General features: G+C 39.9%; 1 protein-coding gene across 15 annotated transcripts in view; it reads right to left on the bottom strand.

Annotated features, from left to right (window-relative positions):
• LOC114642585 (NACHT, LRR and PYD domains-containing protein 3-like) overlaps positions 1-17152 on the bottom strand; it is a 1142003-nt gene that overhangs the window by 1054474 nt on the left and 70377 nt on the right. For 7 of the 15 annotated variants that reach the window (XM_051921806.1, XM_051921802.1, XM_051921811.1 and 4 more), the window contains exons 1-3: positions 14893-15322; positions 1479-1645; positions 577-751 (exon numbers count right to left, since the gene is read on the bottom strand). In XM_051921806.1, the coding sequence (XP_051777766.1) occupies positions 577-751; positions 1479-1645; positions 14893-14977 (427 nt within the window). In that variant the 5' untranslated portion in view covers positions 14978-15322. Of the gene's footprint in view, positions 1-576; positions 752-1478; positions 1646-14892; positions 15324-17152 lie in introns of those variants that run through there. The other 8 variants (XM_051921799.1, XM_051921798.1, XM_051921797.1 and 5 more) reach the window with 4 other exon arrangements.

Consider the following 17152-nt stretch of genomic DNA (forward strand, 5'->3'; position numbering starts at 1 on the left):
GTGGGAACAACAAGCTTCATGGGGATTTGAGGGTGGAACGTCGGAAGAGAAAAACATGAACGAGCATGAGTGTGAGCTTCTGGAGGCATCTAAAGCTAACGTTTACACACACTGACCTGAGGGGTGAGCTAAGATGAGGGGTGTCTGAAAACAACAGAACCTGTGAATTTGTGTTAAAGAAAGAAAAAAAATATTATTAGTGATCATCCAGGTGGGCTGCAGGTGTAGGCTTATAAACTGTAGAATGTGCGACATGCAAGTCAAATGTGCTGTCATGATAGGTGGCACATAGGTGACAGTAGCACACCAGTTACTAAATAGTAGGGTGGGACCACTGTACCCCTTTAAAGACTTTAATTGATACATAAAAGAGACAATGAGTGGAACTGGAGGAAGTGTTGGCATTGATGGCCATCAATCAGACGTCATGCTGTAAGTGACAGACCTGACAGTTGTGTGTCCAGTGGCCTACAGACAGTAATGTTGTGTTTTGTGTTCCTGTGTCTCTCTCTCTGTCTCCTTTTGTGATTTCTACACATTATTGTTTTCCTGTCACACAAAACTCTATCAACTTACCATGCATTGTCACCTCTTTCAGTATTCTTGGAAGGTTTGGCGACGGAAATCTCATAAGTTCTTCAGCCAAGGCTTCCCACAGGCTCACCAGTACTGCACTGTCCATCTTCATTATGTCACTGATGAAGGACTCCACACCTGCTCGCCCCTCACACTGTTCTTTTGCTTTGAATCTCTGAAAAGCAAGCAAGTGATCAGAGGGTGTTGAAGCAGGCTGACATGGCCTAAAATAAGACTTCAGAACAGACAGTAGAATTAAGCTTTATTATATGGTGCGCACACAGACTCATTTCAGATGGGACAATGAGCAAACAACTAAAAGCAACTCTCACATTTCTTATAATTCTTATCACACAAGTCATTATCCATCCTCATCTGACTCCTAGTGTTCCATTGCTCTAGTCCTGCCTCTAATTGATTCCACCAATAATTGTTAGTTAAGGGGGTGTCATATCCCGCTCTGTCTATTTCATCTGTTTGATAAGGACTATTCTTGCTTGCTACTATAATTTATTGCCAAAGAGTTCACATTCTCTCTCTAAACAAAGGCTTAATAAACTATTGATGGTTTCTAGCTCATACAGAATAATAAAAAATATGTAGGCATCAGTCTTTTTAATCCTAACTCTTACATGTTAATGCTTGATAAAATACAATGTCTACTTTTCTCATGTAGTTTTAAATTTTCTCTAATACATAGAAATTACCAATTATAAGAATATATTTTTCTATAAGGGTCACATTAGAAATGACCACTTGTGGAGCAGAGCAAAGCCGTCAGTAGGGTCTGATGACCTCACAATAACAGAAAGACCTGCTATGGATGGTCAGGCAGTCTCAGATGATAATCATGAGCTCTGCTCAGCTCTCTGTGCCTCGTACTCACAGGGAGACCTGCCTACCTTGGCCTCATCGTTGGTTAGGATGTTCTTGGTGGCCAGGTTCTGCAGGAGACTCCTGATGTCATATTCAATCACATAGGCCAGGTAGGGCTTGTAGAACTCGGTGATTTTGAGGAGATCCTCATGAGAGAATGTTTGTATTACTTTAGGAAACTTCTGTGTTAAACCTGAAATGGAACGAAAAAAGATGAAACTTCACAGATACAAATGTTTTGGAGGCTCAGAGGTCAGAATTCAGTCTGACATGACTGCTTATCTCAATCATAACTAGTGGTCTAATCTATTCATACAGTATATATGAGGGAATAGCATCAATGACTTATAACACAAAGGATCTATATAGGAAAGGGCAGAGCAGATCCCTTTTTTTCAGAGGAGACTAAGCTTCTTTAATAAGAGTAGTGACATCCCTTACATATTCTACAATCCTGTGATGGCCAGTGTGGTTGTGCTCGGACAGTAATATCACTTCAAGAGAGAACCACCAAATCAACAAGTTGATGAAAAAGGTTCTCAATCACTGACTAAAAACTTTGGTTTGGAGGAGTGGACCTTTGACACACTGAATGAGCTCTGATCTCCAGGGCTCAAAGAGAACAGCTGTCTCATTCACTGTAGTGTGGGTCATCATCAATCTCCAAAAGATGTGCCCGGCTTTACAAAAAAATAGCAACCTCTGGTGATCAAACTAATCAAGTTCTCTTCCAGTTACAAATCCAGTGCTTGATTTTGTCCATCAGGTTAAGCCAGAGTTAAATTTGGGGTTACCCAAAACACCAAAAACACAAGCCTAAAACACGAATGTCCTTTTGGCTATGAAGGCGTCTACACAGACCTGTTGGCTCATCCTTGAATTATGTCTTCATTCTCAGATGCACAGATGACTCAGATGACCACAATGTTGGTAAAGCTGCAGTTTGTTTTGTCCTTCATTTTAGTGTTCAGTTTAGTGCTCCTCTTCTCATTCTGATTAATTATCAGGCCTTGTGTACCACAAAAAGACAAGACAAATCGGACAATGTCGGCTTGTCCTAGAGTGGAGTGGAGCTACAGGCACACATCCCACCCAACCGCTTCTTCTTCTTTTGGCTGCTCCCATTAGGGGTCACCACAGCGGATCATCTTTTTCCATATTTTTCTGTCCTCTACATCTTGTTCTGTTACACCCATCACCTGCATGTCCTTTCCCACCACATCCATAAACCTCCTCTTAGGCCTTCCTCTTTTCCTCTTACCTGGCAGCTCCATCCTTAACATCCTTCTCCCAATATACTCAGCATCTCTCCTCTGCACACGAACAAACCAATACAATCTCACCTCTTTGTATCCCAACTGTCTAACCTGAGCCGACCCTCTAATGTCCTCATTTCTAATTCTGTCCATCTTCGTCACACCCAGTGCATCGTTAACTCTGCCACCTCCAGCTCTGTCTCCTGCTTTCTGGTCAGTGCCACCATCTCCAACCCATATAACATAGCTGGTCTCACTACCGTCCTGTAGACCTTCCCTTTCACTCTTGCTGATATCCGTCTGTCACAAATCACTCCTGACACTCTTCTCCACCCATTCCACCCTGTCTGCACTCTCTTCTTCACTTCCCTTCCACAATCCCCATTACTCTGTACTGTTAATCCCAAGTATTTAAACTCATCCACCTTCACCAACTCTACTCCCTGCATCCTCCCTCTCATTCACACACATGTATTCTGTCTTGTTCCTACTGACCTTCATTCCTCTCCTCTCTAGAGCATATCTCCACCTCTCCAGGGTCTTCTCAACCTGCTCCCTACTCTCGGTACAGATCACTATGTCATCAGCAAACATCACAGTCCACGGGGACTCCTGTCTAATCTCATCTGTCAACCTGTCCATCACCATTGCAAATAAGAAAGGACTCAGAGCCGATCCAGAATGTAATCCCACCTCCACCTTGAATGCATCCATCACCCCTACATAGGACCTCACCACTGTTACACTTCCCTCGTAAATATCCAGTACAACCCTTACGTACTTCTCAGCTCCTCTCAAGGCACCCTGTCATATGCTTTCTCCAGGTCCACAAAGACGCAATGCAACTCCTTCTAGCCTTCTCTAAACTTCTCCATCAACATCCTCAGAGCAAACATCACATCTGTGGTGCTCTTTCTTGGTATGAAACCATACTGCTGCTCACTAATCATTACCTCACTTCTTAACCTAGCTTCCACTACTCTTTCCCATAACTTCACGCTGTGGCTCATCAATTTTATCCCCCTATAGTTATTACAGTCCAGCACATCCCCCTTATTCTTAAATATTGGCACCAGTAGACTTCTTCTCCACTTCTCAGGCATCCTTTCACTTTCCAAGATTCTATTAAACAATCTGCTTAAAAACTCCACTGCCATCCTTTCTAAACACCTCCATGCTTCCACAGGTATTTCATCTGGACCAACAGCAATCCATTCTATATCCTCTTCATAGCTCTCCTTACTTCCTTCTTGCTAATCCGTTGCACTTCCTAATTCACTATCTCCACATCATCCAACCTTCTATCTCTCTCATTCTCTTCATTCATCAGCCTCTCAAAATACTCTTTCCATCTGCTCAACACACCCTCCTCACTTCTGAGTATTTCCATCTTTATCCTTTATCACCCTAACCTACTGCACATCTTTTCCAGTTCAGCCCCCTCTCTCTAGCCCACCGGTCCTTTTCTCCCTCCTTACTGTCCAACCTCTCATACAACTCATCATATGCCTTGTCTTTAGCCTTTGCCACCTCTCTCTTCACCTTGTGCCTTATCTCCTTGTACTCTTGTTTACTTTCTGACTCTCTGACTATCCCACTTCTTCTTTGCCATCCTCTTCCTCTGTATACTCTCCTGTACTTCTCCATTCCACCACCAGGTTTCCTTTTCCTCCTTCCTCTGTCCAGATGTCATGCCAAGCACCCTTCTTGCTGTCACCCTCACTACTTCTTTTTTTTTTAATTTTATTTATTCATTTTTTTGTAATCATTCCATACAAATAGATCAATTTATACAAAAAAGAACCCCACCCTTGAGAAGGAGAGCATGGCCAAAGGAGAATTGCTTAGGGCTTTTTAATAGGGCAAAAATAAACAATATACACAGTATATATATATATATATATATATATATATATATATATATATATATATATATATATAAATAAAAAATGGAGAAGGGAAAGAAATGCGGAAATAATTGTTTCTTCTCATTCTAAAATATTATTTATTAGATCCTGCCAGGTTTTGAAAAAATTCTGTACACATCCTCTAACTGAGAATTTCATTTTTTCCAATTTCAAATAATATAAAACATCGGTTTCCCACTGACTTATAAGAGGAGAATTAGGATTCTTCCAATTTAACAAAATAAGTCTGCGTGCCAAAAGTGTAGTGAATGCAATCACCGTTTGCTTGTCCTTCTCCACTTCAAGTCCGTCTGGAAGAACACCGAACACAGCTGTTAATGGGTTAGGAGGGATTGTGACCCCAAGGCTGTCTAAGAGGCACTTAAAAATTTTTGTCCAAAATAATGTTAATTTGGTGCAGACCCAGAACATGTGACCCAGTGAGGGAGGAGCTTGGTTGCAGCATTCGCAGGTTGGATCTTGCCCTGGAAACATTTTGGACAGTTTTAAGCGAGACAGATGAGCTCGATACATATTTTTTAGTTGAATAATTCATATTCATCTTAACAACGTTAATTCTTCTGGCTAGAGTGAGATGAAGGGTTGACCAACTATGCAAGTCTTGCTTAATTTTTTCCATACAGACGGCAAAATTTTGTTGATAAAGAGCTTTATGTTTACTTGTGATACTCACTACTTCTGCCTTAGTTGCCCAACTGTCTGGTAACTCTTCACTGCCACCCAGTGCCTGTCTCACCTCTCATTTTACAATGGATGCCCTTCCTGACGTAACCCTCCCCATTTATCTTGGGACCAGCAAAAAGAAACACACTGGCTTGTGCATCCCCTGTGGCTGGGTTACACATCCCACCCAACCTCTACTCCTGAGCAATGTTTTTTCCATCACAGTGTTGCAACCTACTCTAGATCCTTTTGTGAACATATTCATGAGTGTTTGTGTTTGCATTTTGCTATTGTGAAGTTTGTGTACGTGTTTTACCTGTAAATTCATTACAGCACTCAGCTTGCAGTCCTTGAAGAGTGACAGACAAAATAAACTAAACTGAATTGAAATAGTGACTTCCACAGGATCTGCCTATCAGTTTATATCCAGTTACTGAGGTAATGCTGGTTGGCTGCTCCCATGTTTGAAGAGTACAGTAACTGGCAATTCAATGTCATGTGATGTTCATTCATCCAGTCAGCTTTTCATATTTTTCATGTCATCTTCTAGCCAATCAAAATGCCCATATAGCAGTGGTGAAGATGGGAATTGCAAGAGTTGGCTTATGGAGGAACAATTAAGTTTTGGGCTTCTTGAAAACAAGCCCCTATTGTTTAGACAACTGGCCACAGTGCCTCTTTTTATATGTTAGGTGATTTTTAAAGTTGCCTTGTTGTTCTCTGAACAGTGGGTTTAAAGAATCCTGTATACACACCTGCCACTCACCTTCCACTGGTACACATTAATGTAGTTAAAATAAATGTACTTAGCTACACTTAGTGTAGTTATAAATGTGTAGTTCAGTATATCCTCTTTCCTTCACTCATACATATGTATAATTCAATTATTAATGTATTTTGATAGTTAAAATGTATTGTTGTGTATATTCTATTTATATTTTCAAATGTATAGCATAGATATTTAAGGATATTTATTAATTCATTGATTGATTTCCTTTAAAAGCAAATTACTTTTATTTAAATATTTTCTTCTAAGACCACTGTTTTACTTTTAATTGAGTAGTTTCAACCTAAGATACTTTAATTTTACTTGAGTCTATTATTGTCTACATGATAATACATTTTTCTTCAGTAGATTTTTTGAGTCCTTTCATCCCCCTCAGCTACACAACCTTATCTTAGAGGCTTGTGATTCTCACATTCCCATATAAAAAGCAGACACTTTAGTAAGAGATCCGACCACTGAATGAGAAATGAATATTAACTCCCTCAAACTCCAAAGTGACAAAAGCCCCAACTTGAAGTCCCTTTTGAGCAGACCTCTTTTATATAGTGGGACTTGGTACTCCATTATAAACAAACTAAATTCTTTCACCAGGATAGATTTACCTGACTTAAATAACATAGTTTCTCAACTGAGACCCTCCACCTGCATCCTTGACCCAATACCAACAAGTTTTTTCAAAGAAGTATCCAGTGTGCTAATTGATAATATTCTTGACATAGTAAATTCGTCATTAGATACGGGGGTCTTCCCAGACTGTCTTAAGACTGTTGTAGTTAAACACCTACTCAAGAAAAATAATCTTGACTCCTCTGCTTTTGAAAATTTTACACTTTCTTAAGTTAAATCTTAGAAAAGACAGTCATTATGCAGCTAAATGACCACCTCAATAAACATGCTATTCTTGATAAGTTTCAGTGAACAAATCACAGCACAGAAACTGCACTCGTTAAAGTAGTAAATGACTTGCGGGTAAATGCAGACAGAGGCCATTTATCTGTTCTCATTCTCTTAGATCTGAGTGGCACATTTGACACCATTGATCATAATATTCTTAGAAATCGCCTTAGTCAATGGGTGGGCCTCTCTGGCAGTGTCTTAAACTGGTTTGAATCCTACCTGGCAGGGAGAAAATTCTTTGTTAGTTGTGGTAATTATAACTCAAAGATACATGATATCCTATATGGTGCTCCACAAGGCTCTATCCTGGGTCCGCTGCTCTTCTCAATCTACATGCTTCCATTAGGTCAGATTATCTCAGGGCACAACGTGAGCTACCACAGCTATGCTGATGACACACAGCTGTATATATTCATAGTGCTCGACGACCCCGACACTCTTGATTCAATGACACAATGTCTTACTTGTGTTTCTGAATTGATGAGTAGTAATTTTCTCAAACTAAATAAAGAGAAAAGAGACATTTTAGTGATTGGCAATAATGGATATAATGAGATTATTAGAAATAAGCTTGATGCATTAGGATTAAAAGTCAAGGCGGAAGTAAAGAATTTAGGGGTAACTATTGACTCTGACCTGAATTTTAAATCACATATTTATCAGATTACTAGGACAGCATTTTTTCACTTAAGAAATATAACAAAAGTTAGACCTCTTTTAACATTGCAAGATGCTGAAAAATTAGTTCACACTTTTGTTTTCAGTCGACTAGATTACTGTAACGCACTCCTCTCAGGACCACCCAAAAAAGACATCAATCGATTACGACGAGTGCAGAATGCAGCTGCTATAATCTTAACTTTGAAAAAAAAATCTGAACACATTACCCTAGTTTTGATGTCACTACACTGGCTACCTGTGTCCTTAAAAATTGACTTTAAAATCCTGCTTATGGTTTACAAAGCCTTAAATAATCTGCTCCATCTTATATTTTAGAATGTCTTTCACCTTACACTCCAAATCGTGTTAGATCTTCAAATGAGTGTCTGCTTAGAATTCCAAGAGGAAAACTTAAAAGAAGTAGTGAGGCGGCCTTCTGCTGTTATGCACCTAAAATCTGGAATAGCTTGCCAATAGGAATTTGCCAGGCTAATACAGTGGAGCACTTTAAAATACTGCTGAAAACACATTACTTTAATATTGCTTTCTCATGGCTTCATTTTAGTGTGATCCTGATGCACTGTATATTCAATTAATTATCATTATGGTGGCTCCAAATCCCGTACTAACCCCTACTTTCTCTTCTGATCTTTTTTTGGTTTTCTGTGGTGTTGATATGCGCCACCACCACCACCTGATCAAAGTATCGTGATGTCCCTACATTGATGGATTCAAGACCAGAAGTCCATATGACCGTCATCATCAAGTTCTTCCATGTGAACCCTGAATATCACAAGGACTGAATGAGGTCATTTTTGTTAGGCAGAATGTTGAGAGGGGGCTGGGTGGTCTCGTAGCCTCGGACCCTCTGCAGATTTTATTTTTTTTCTCCAGCCGTCTGGAGTTTTTTTTTTTGTTTTTTCTGTCCTCCCTGGCCATCGGACCTTACTTTTATTCTATGTTAATTAGTGTTCCCTAATTTTAATTGATTATTTTGTCGTTTTTCTCTTGCTTCATCGTGTAAAGCACTTTGAGCTACATTGTTTGTATGGAAATGTGCTCTAGAAATAAATGTTGTTGTTGTTGAGAAAAAAATCAAAGAATCCCACTGCCTTTAGAGATGTTATGTGGGATCACAAATTCATTCAATGATCTCACAGAGATCTTAAAAGACCAGGGGCCTCATGTATAAACGGTGCATACGCACAGAACGTTTCCACGCTCAGATCGCGATGTATAAAAACCTAAACTTGGCGTAAAGCCACGCACATTTCCACGGTACCTCATACCTTGGCATACGCAATTTCTCCGCTCGGTTTTGCAGACTGGCGTCACCCAGCGTCATAGCAGTGCTACTGTTCCTGTGTGATCACCCTTTCTTTCTTAGACCCACATTCCTGATGCGGCTTTATAAATACACTGAAACTAACTGCATATTGTTTATTAGTGTAATGCATCTGATTGTAATTAACCTGCAGCAATATAATGGTCCAGGGAATAGCCATAATATTCCAAATACCATAACTGCTTTAGCGTTGTTACGCTCACTGCATCTTCTTCTTCTTTCAGCTGCTCCCGTTAAGGGTTGCCACAGCAGATCATCTTTTTCCATATTACTCTCACTGCAACACTCGGAGTATTTATATCACTGTATCTGAGTGGGGAATCACAGCAGCAGCTGATCGGAAAGAGAATTATCGGTACACAGCATGAAGCAGACGCTGCCTCAGCCACAGCAAAACGTTTCAGAGACTTTCCTGTATGGACTTTGCGGTTTAGAAAATGTTTCATCCCAAGAACTCTAAATGCACTCAATCAGTCCATCAAGTGCTCCTTGTAGAAATGTTTGTACTTATAAGTACAATTACCTCACTGTAAACTTGCACTACAGTTATAATATTGCGCAACCTGCGCCACTTTATAAAGCACGTATTAACATATGATGACGATATCATTTTTAAGATGAAATGCAGCAAAATATGTTTATTATATTATACAGATAAAACTTTAACTTCATTTAAATAATCTGTATTGCTAATAATTAAACATGTGAGGACACGGTGCCGCAGCGCTAGCTAGTTCAGGGATTGTTCCTGCCTTGCGCTGTATTCTTGCTGGTGCTGACGCGATACTGGAAGGATAGATGGATAGAGTAATTAAACATGTACTACGAAGATATTTCAATGTTCCTTAAAAGTTTTGAAGATTCGCCGTTCTAAGCTTACAGATGGCTTCACGTCTATTACAGAGCTGATTGTGTGGCGATTGGGTATATTGAGAAAGAAAAGTAAGGACAGGAATTGGAGGTTAGTACGTTTGAAAGAGACAGTACTGCTGTGATAAATTATTTCATCGAAGGTCGTGCATGGTGCAGCAAGCCTCTTGCGTGAGACATGAACAAGCACTGCACCACCGTGTTCCCATGTTTAATAACATGCTTTCATTCCTATCATCATGAAAAAGATATCACGTATACATCTCAGTATTTTAATTATTCAGAGAGCTGTAATATCACGAATGTAATGGATTATGTGTCCTGTCGGAGAAAGAGAAAGAACGGAAGCACGTAGTGATTCACACACATAGAGCACATAGAAGATCAAATACACAAGAAAGCATTTAAAGTGCTACTTTAGTTACAATGGGATTTGAGAAACTAGTGAATTAAACGATTTTAGGATGAAGTTTATCATGTTCTACTTTAATGGCAAAATAAACTACGTGATTAAATTGGAAATTTCGAGATTAAAGTTGACATTTCGTGCTTTTTTCCCACTGTGTGCCTATTTTTTTTTGTCTGTACCCTAATCAGCTTTCATATGACACTCAGACGGTGGGCTACGACTTGCCTTTTCACGGCAACTTTGATATGTGATTTCTTTTTTATTTCGGGCACTGTGCGACTTTGTGAACTTGAGCTTTCAAGTTTCCCCGACACTCTGTCACTCAATCAATTTTCTTTTGTTGATTATACCACTGTTTAAACCAACAAATAGTACGTTTTTCCTTTGCCTCCACTTGGTATTCGCTGAAATTCTTATATTTTCCCCCGTGCTTTTCCCATTATCTTTTCACAGAAGGCTATTTATATTGATTTGCATATTTAAAGAGGCGTAACACTGAGAGGAGTTGGGGTGGGACAGCAGGCGCGTGCACGTGCGTTACTTTTCACGCTGATCGGGATTTATGTAGCGGAAGAACGTGGAAGTTTGTGTAAGTACAGATTCCTGAATCTGGATTTTTCTGTGCATACGCACATTCCTGCTTTTGTGCTTACGCCATGTTATAGTGTGAGTTCTACAAACAGCATTATACATGAAGCCCCAGGGAATTCAAATCATTTCTGAAAAATCTTAACAGCCAAACTCCTACACATCAAACATTTTAAGACATCAGTTTCTCACCCCAATATGGTGAAGACAAAAATAATTACAGAACATGAAAAGGATCAGGACCTGCCTGATGAGCTGACAGAAGCAGGAACTCTCTAACACTCTGAAGATCTTATCATCTTTGGATGCAAAAAAAGCATTTGATATGGTTGAATCGGATTACTTGTTCACCACTTTGCATACATTTGGATTTGGCCTGAACATATGTGCATGGATTAAACGATTGTATATCTGTCCGGAAGCTTCAGTTTGCATTAACAACATTACTCCAGAGTACTTCATACTGCCCCTTGTCACCACTGCTATTTGCAATTGCCATTGAACCATTGGCTGTTTATTTTCGAAATGCATCGGAGATAAAACAGATTTTCATTGAAGGACTTGAACAGAAAATATCACTGCATGCAGATGATATGGTACCGTATATATCAAACCCACAAAATTCTGTGCCAACAGCCCTAAGAGCACTAGCAAAACTTCAAAAGATATCTGGACTTAAAATTAATTTGAACAAAAGTGTACTCTTTACAGTGAATTCTCTAGCAAACATTAGATTGGACACTTTCCTTTTATCATTGCAGGTCAGTTTAAATACCTTGGGGTAAACATCACAAGTAAATATAAAGCTCTTTTTCAACAAAATTTTACTCTTTGCATAGATAAAATTAATCAAGATATGCATAGATGATCTACCATCCATTTTACTTTATAGGTAGAATTAACACTGTCAAGATGAATATCCTCCATGAGCTTCTGTTCCTATTTCAAAACATCCCCATATACATTAACAAATCTATTTTTAAGAAACTACATTCAATCATGACCTCAACCCAGCCACAGGGGATGCACAATCCAGTGTGTTTCTTCATGCCAGTCCAAAGGAAGGGCATCCAGTGTAAAATTTGGCCAGACCAATATGTGGACAACAATACATATTTCCAACACAGATCAGTCGAGCCCAGAGTTAACAACGACCGCCACCAGTACTGTTAGCCAACAGGATGCTGGCAGAAATTGGGCTACTATTGGCCGAATAAGGAGAAGAAGACATGTCCGGAGGAAAGAGGAGAGGAAGAAGGTAAAGAGAGTGGAACTGATGGAAGGAACTTTGAATGTGAGCAGTATGACTGGTAATGGGAGAGAGTTAGCCGATATGATGGAGAGAAGGAAGGTTGATATATTGTGTGTGCAAGAGACTAAATGGAAGGGGAATAAGGCCAGGTGGATCAGAGGGGGATTCAAATTGTTCTAAGGAACAGTATGTCAAGAATGTTTTGGAGGTGAAAAGAGTGTCAGACAGAGTAATGATTATGAAGCTGGAAATTGGAGGTGTGATGATAAATGTTGTTAGTGCATATGCCCTGCAAGTTGGGAGTGCAATGGATGAGAAAGAAGATTTCTGGAGTGAGTTGGATGAAGTGGTGGACAGTATACCCAAGGGACAGAAATGGTCATTGGAGTGGATTTCAATGGAAATGTTGGTGAAGGGAACAGAGGAGATTTGGAGGTTATGGGTAGGTATGGTGTCAAGGAGAGGAATGAAGAAGATCAGATTATAGTGGATTTTGTGAAAGAGATGAACATGGCTGTGGTAAATATGTTTTTAAAAACGAGGGAAGAACATAGAGAGATGTACAAGAGTGGGGGAAGATGCACACAGGTAGATTATATCTTATGCAGAAGAGTCAATCTGAAGGAGACTGAAGACTGCAGAGTTGTGGCAGGGGAAAGTGTAGTTAAGCAGCATAGGATGGTGGTCTGTAGGATAACATTGGCAATCAAGAAGAGGAGGAGAGTGAGGGCAGAGCCAAGGATCAAATAGTGGAAGTAAAAAAATGAAGACTGCAAGGTTCAGTTTAGGGAGGATGTAAGTCAGGCACTGAGCCGCAGTGAAGAGTCACCAGACAGCTGAGTAACTACAGCAGATGTAGTAATGGTGACAGCAAGAAGTGTGCTTGGCATGACATCCGGACAGAGGAAGGAGGAAAAGGAAACCTGGTGGTGGAATGAGGAAGTACAGGAGAGTATACAGAGGAATAGCATGGCAAAGAAGAAGTGGGATAGTCAGAGAGATGCAGAAAGTAGACAAAAGTACAAGAAGATAAGGCACAAGGTGAAGAGAGAGGTGGCGAAGGCTAAAGAAAAGGCGTATGATGAGTTGTATGAGAGGTTGGACACTAAGGAGGGAGAAAAGGACCAGTGGGCTAGACAGAGGGGCTGAGCTGGGAAAAATGTGCAGCAGGTTATGGTGATAAAAGATAAAGATGGAAACATACTCATGAGTGAGGTGAGTGTGTTGAGCAGATGGAAAGAGTACTTTGAAAGGCTGATGAATGAAGAGAATGAGAGAGAAAGTTGGATGATGTGGAGATAGTGCATTAGGAAGTGCAACGGATTAGCAAGGAGGAAGTAAGGACAGCTATTAAGAGGATGAAAAATGGAAAGGCCGTTGGTCAAGATGACATACTTATGGAAGCATGGAGGTATTTAGGAGAGATGGCAGTGGAGTTTTTAAGCAGTTTGCTTAATGCAAAGTTAAAGGATACCTGAGGAGTAGAGAAGAAGTGTATTGGTACTGATTTTTAAGAATAATGGGGATGTGCAGGACTGTAGTAACAACAGGGGGATAAAACTGATGACCCACAGCGAGCGACATTTGCCACATTCCAACAGTCAATAATGTGATACCTGGTGTATTACTATGGTAAGTTCTGCAGTAATCTCAGGCCTTTCTTTTTCTTTTCTCCATTCTCTGCTGGTATGACAAGCACAAGACAAGCATCTCTTTCTTTCTTTATTTACAATCTCATTGTATGCCTTTTACTTGTAGATGAGAGCTCATTGATTTTCACCTGTCACAGATACACAGAAGAGTCCGGGCCTACAACAGGGTGAATCTCAGAGCAGTCTGATTGAGTCACTGGGGATGTCAAACTGCACGACTGCCATCATGAGAGGGTCTTGTAACTCTCCCTGACTTGCTAAGGTTATTCAAATGAAGGCTTTCAGAATTTAAATTGCACATTTTTGTTTCAGCTGTGTTACATTTTTGAGAATGCATTTAGCTTACTTCCATATGTCATACCTTTAATATCTAATGTCAGACATTACTCTCAACTGAAGTCAGGTCCAGCACACTCATAGCAGGTGTATTTTTGTGTTTATTTTTTTATTTTTTCTCTTCTAGCTATGGCTGTAACTGTAGCTTACTTACTCTTAGCACTTTCATGATAGACACTCCAATTCAATTTACATATTTTTGTAGGATGCTCTGAATACACATCTTCAAAATGAACTGTGATAACCTAAAGAGCAGTAAACAATACTTTAAGGTTGTTACATTGCAGCATTTCTTGTGATAAGTTCAGTAGCTTCACCTTACTTTACAGAAAAGAGATACAGACAGGCTTTTGTGAGGGCTGTGTTTTTAAAGGTCGCTCTTATCTGAAAGCTGTGGTGTTTCATGTGTGTCTTTTAAGGAGCGCTGCAAAAGTACTGCAGAGCAAAAAAGTAAAAGAGTGATAATAAAAGAGCATACTAATATGACATGAACTTACTGTTAATAGCACATATGGAACATTTAAACAACATTCAACTATGGAGTTGTAAAAGCACTGCTCAGTGACAATTAAATGTTAAGTAACAAAGATTATAGCACAAATGACAAGATTCCAATACAGTGTGTGATAGAAGCAAACAGTTATACTCAACATTCACAAAGCAAACAATATGCAAAAAAAAAAAAAAATAACAACACACACAAGGAATTCGGTTTTGTACATAAAGTGTGTGTCTTTAAAACTGTTCTGGATGAAGATTTTGAAATTCAAGGAGAAAGTCACCAAGTTTTTTCTCACCAGACAGAGCAGCAATGTCTTCATCAGATCTTCCTTTCCTGGAGATCATTGACACAAACTTCTTACACAAGTCGTCTTCACTCATCTTTAGATTTTGTGGTTTAAATGACTGTTTGTTTCTTCTAAAGGCTCCTTTCACCAAAGTTCAAGTGACCTCTCAGCAGGCTAGGACTGTGGAAACAAAACAGAGAAGACATTAAAATTAAAATAATGACAACAGCTGAGTAGGGAGATGGCAGACTTAAGTGTGCCACTCATTTGAACACTTAAAGGACATGATCTCCATGTGAAGGTCCACAAACATCTGAGCTTTTAGAAACTTAACAAGAGACTCAGGAGCTGAACTCCAGTTGTGAACCTCGAGTAAGAAGACAAAATAACATTTTTGTGACATGTCAACTCAATGACCATGTCCACTCCTGATCAGTGTGGAGCCCATTGAAGTTCTTCAGTGGATGTGGGAGCCTGCAGGGGTGAAGTCACAGGAGATTGTGCTCACATTGTATGACAATCTTAACAACTTTGATTTAAACAGATCTGCGGCAACTACACAGATAAGCTTCACTTTCACTGTCTATCACAATAAATAGTGAAGTAACAATCTCTGTTAGAATCTGCATTATAAAATCAGAAAGATTATTTTATCATTAATTGGTATTTAATTTTCATATTAATAACGTCTCTTCAAAAACAGTAATATGGTTTCATTTTTGACTTCCTCCATTATTTCCCTTCCTTGAGACATTCATAGATGATCGACACAATGTGTTGTGAAGACCCAGCTGTTGTTTATCTTTTGGCAATAATGAACCAGAATATTTTCCCTTCAACATCTACCAGTGAGATTTCTTGGAAGTGGTCTGATCCTGTTAAATTCAGTTCTTTAGGAACAAAGCAGACCTCTGGTAGAAAAAAGTAAGGACCTCGGTTTTGGACACTGGCAGTGTGCCTACAACAGTTTAGATATCCTCCTCAGAACATGCAGAAGGTTTTTGTAGGTCTTATATGTGGTGCCTGACAGTCCTGGCGCAGATCCTGCTTGAGCTTTTTCCACCACTGTCCCTACTTTTTCATTGGTGAAATCTGCCATGATGAAAGGGGTGTGTGGCTTAAAAATTGATAATCAAAGAGGTCATTCCCTGCTGGGTTCCCCATGTGCTGCTGCTACCTTCTCTTCTACTTCTTCCTTACAGCACACCAGTTTCCCACTTCTATGGCTTTTCCAGGAGTTTGTCTATGAACTCAAAGGGGTTGTTGAAAGAGGCTTTCCTCTGTTGCCACTTCTCTCTCTGCTTTTTCTGGATCATTTCTGTATCAGCACATGCTCCCAATGTCCTCCTCCTCTGCCCTACCTTAGAGCTTAGTTGGCTCATGGCTTCCTTTTTGCATCATCTGCTTTGTGCCACTCTTTCTTGAGCTTCCTCAACATTAGCAACCCTTCACTGACTCCTACTGGAACCTGCTGATAGCCCGATTGTCTTACCTTCCTTAAAGCCAAAGGCATCACTGCATGCCTGACACACAACCTGTACCATGGTATTAATTTTCTTGGTATTATCTCCTTTCAGGGTGCTATCCAGTATAATATGTATGTCTTCATCCAATTGTGCCCATCTATGATCTGCTGCTAGTGGTAAATTTCCATCCATCCATCCATTTTCCAACCCGCTGAATCCGAACACAGGGTCACGGGGGTCCGCTGGAGCCAATCCCAGCCAACACAGGGCACAAGGCAGGAAACAATCCTGGGCAGGGTGCCAACCCACCGCAGTAGTGGTAAATTTGACCATGGTAATCTCAAAATCCTCTATGACTTCAGATTCAGCATCTCTTTTTGTGCTCTGAGCAGGTTCAGCAAAGAGATCCGGGCCTCTGTGGTTTGCCTCCTGATCCTGATCCTCCATTAACTTATAAGCCGTACTAATAAATTCAGAGATTGCTTTCTGAGGGATAGTAAGTGCTTTGCATGGTTGAATTTGCTCATTGCACTTGGACCTACTGTACCTTGGTGAATCTTCCCACCACATTTATTCTTGAAATTTTAACCACAGACCTTGAATCTTCTTTTAGTTTCGCTCTCCACTCTTAATACATCCCATCCTGTAACTTGCATAGGTGGCAATGAAGGTTGGAGTGGTAAGTCTATTGTATTTTAGTATTATTTGCCACAGGTGCATTTGACTTGGATAAGCAGGAGAGTGACATTTCTTCTCATCTGCTAGCAGATAATTACAAGGATCAGTTTATTTTTGAGCCTCTC

The sequence above is a fragment of the Erpetoichthys calabaricus genome, assembly GCF_900747795.2.
Source record: "Erpetoichthys calabaricus chromosome 1 unlocalized genomic scaffold, fErpCal1.3 SUPER_1_unloc_25, whole genome shotgun sequence".
NCBI classification, from domain to species: Eukaryota; Metazoa; Chordata; class Cladistia; order Polypteriformes; family Polypteridae; genus Erpetoichthys; species Erpetoichthys calabaricus.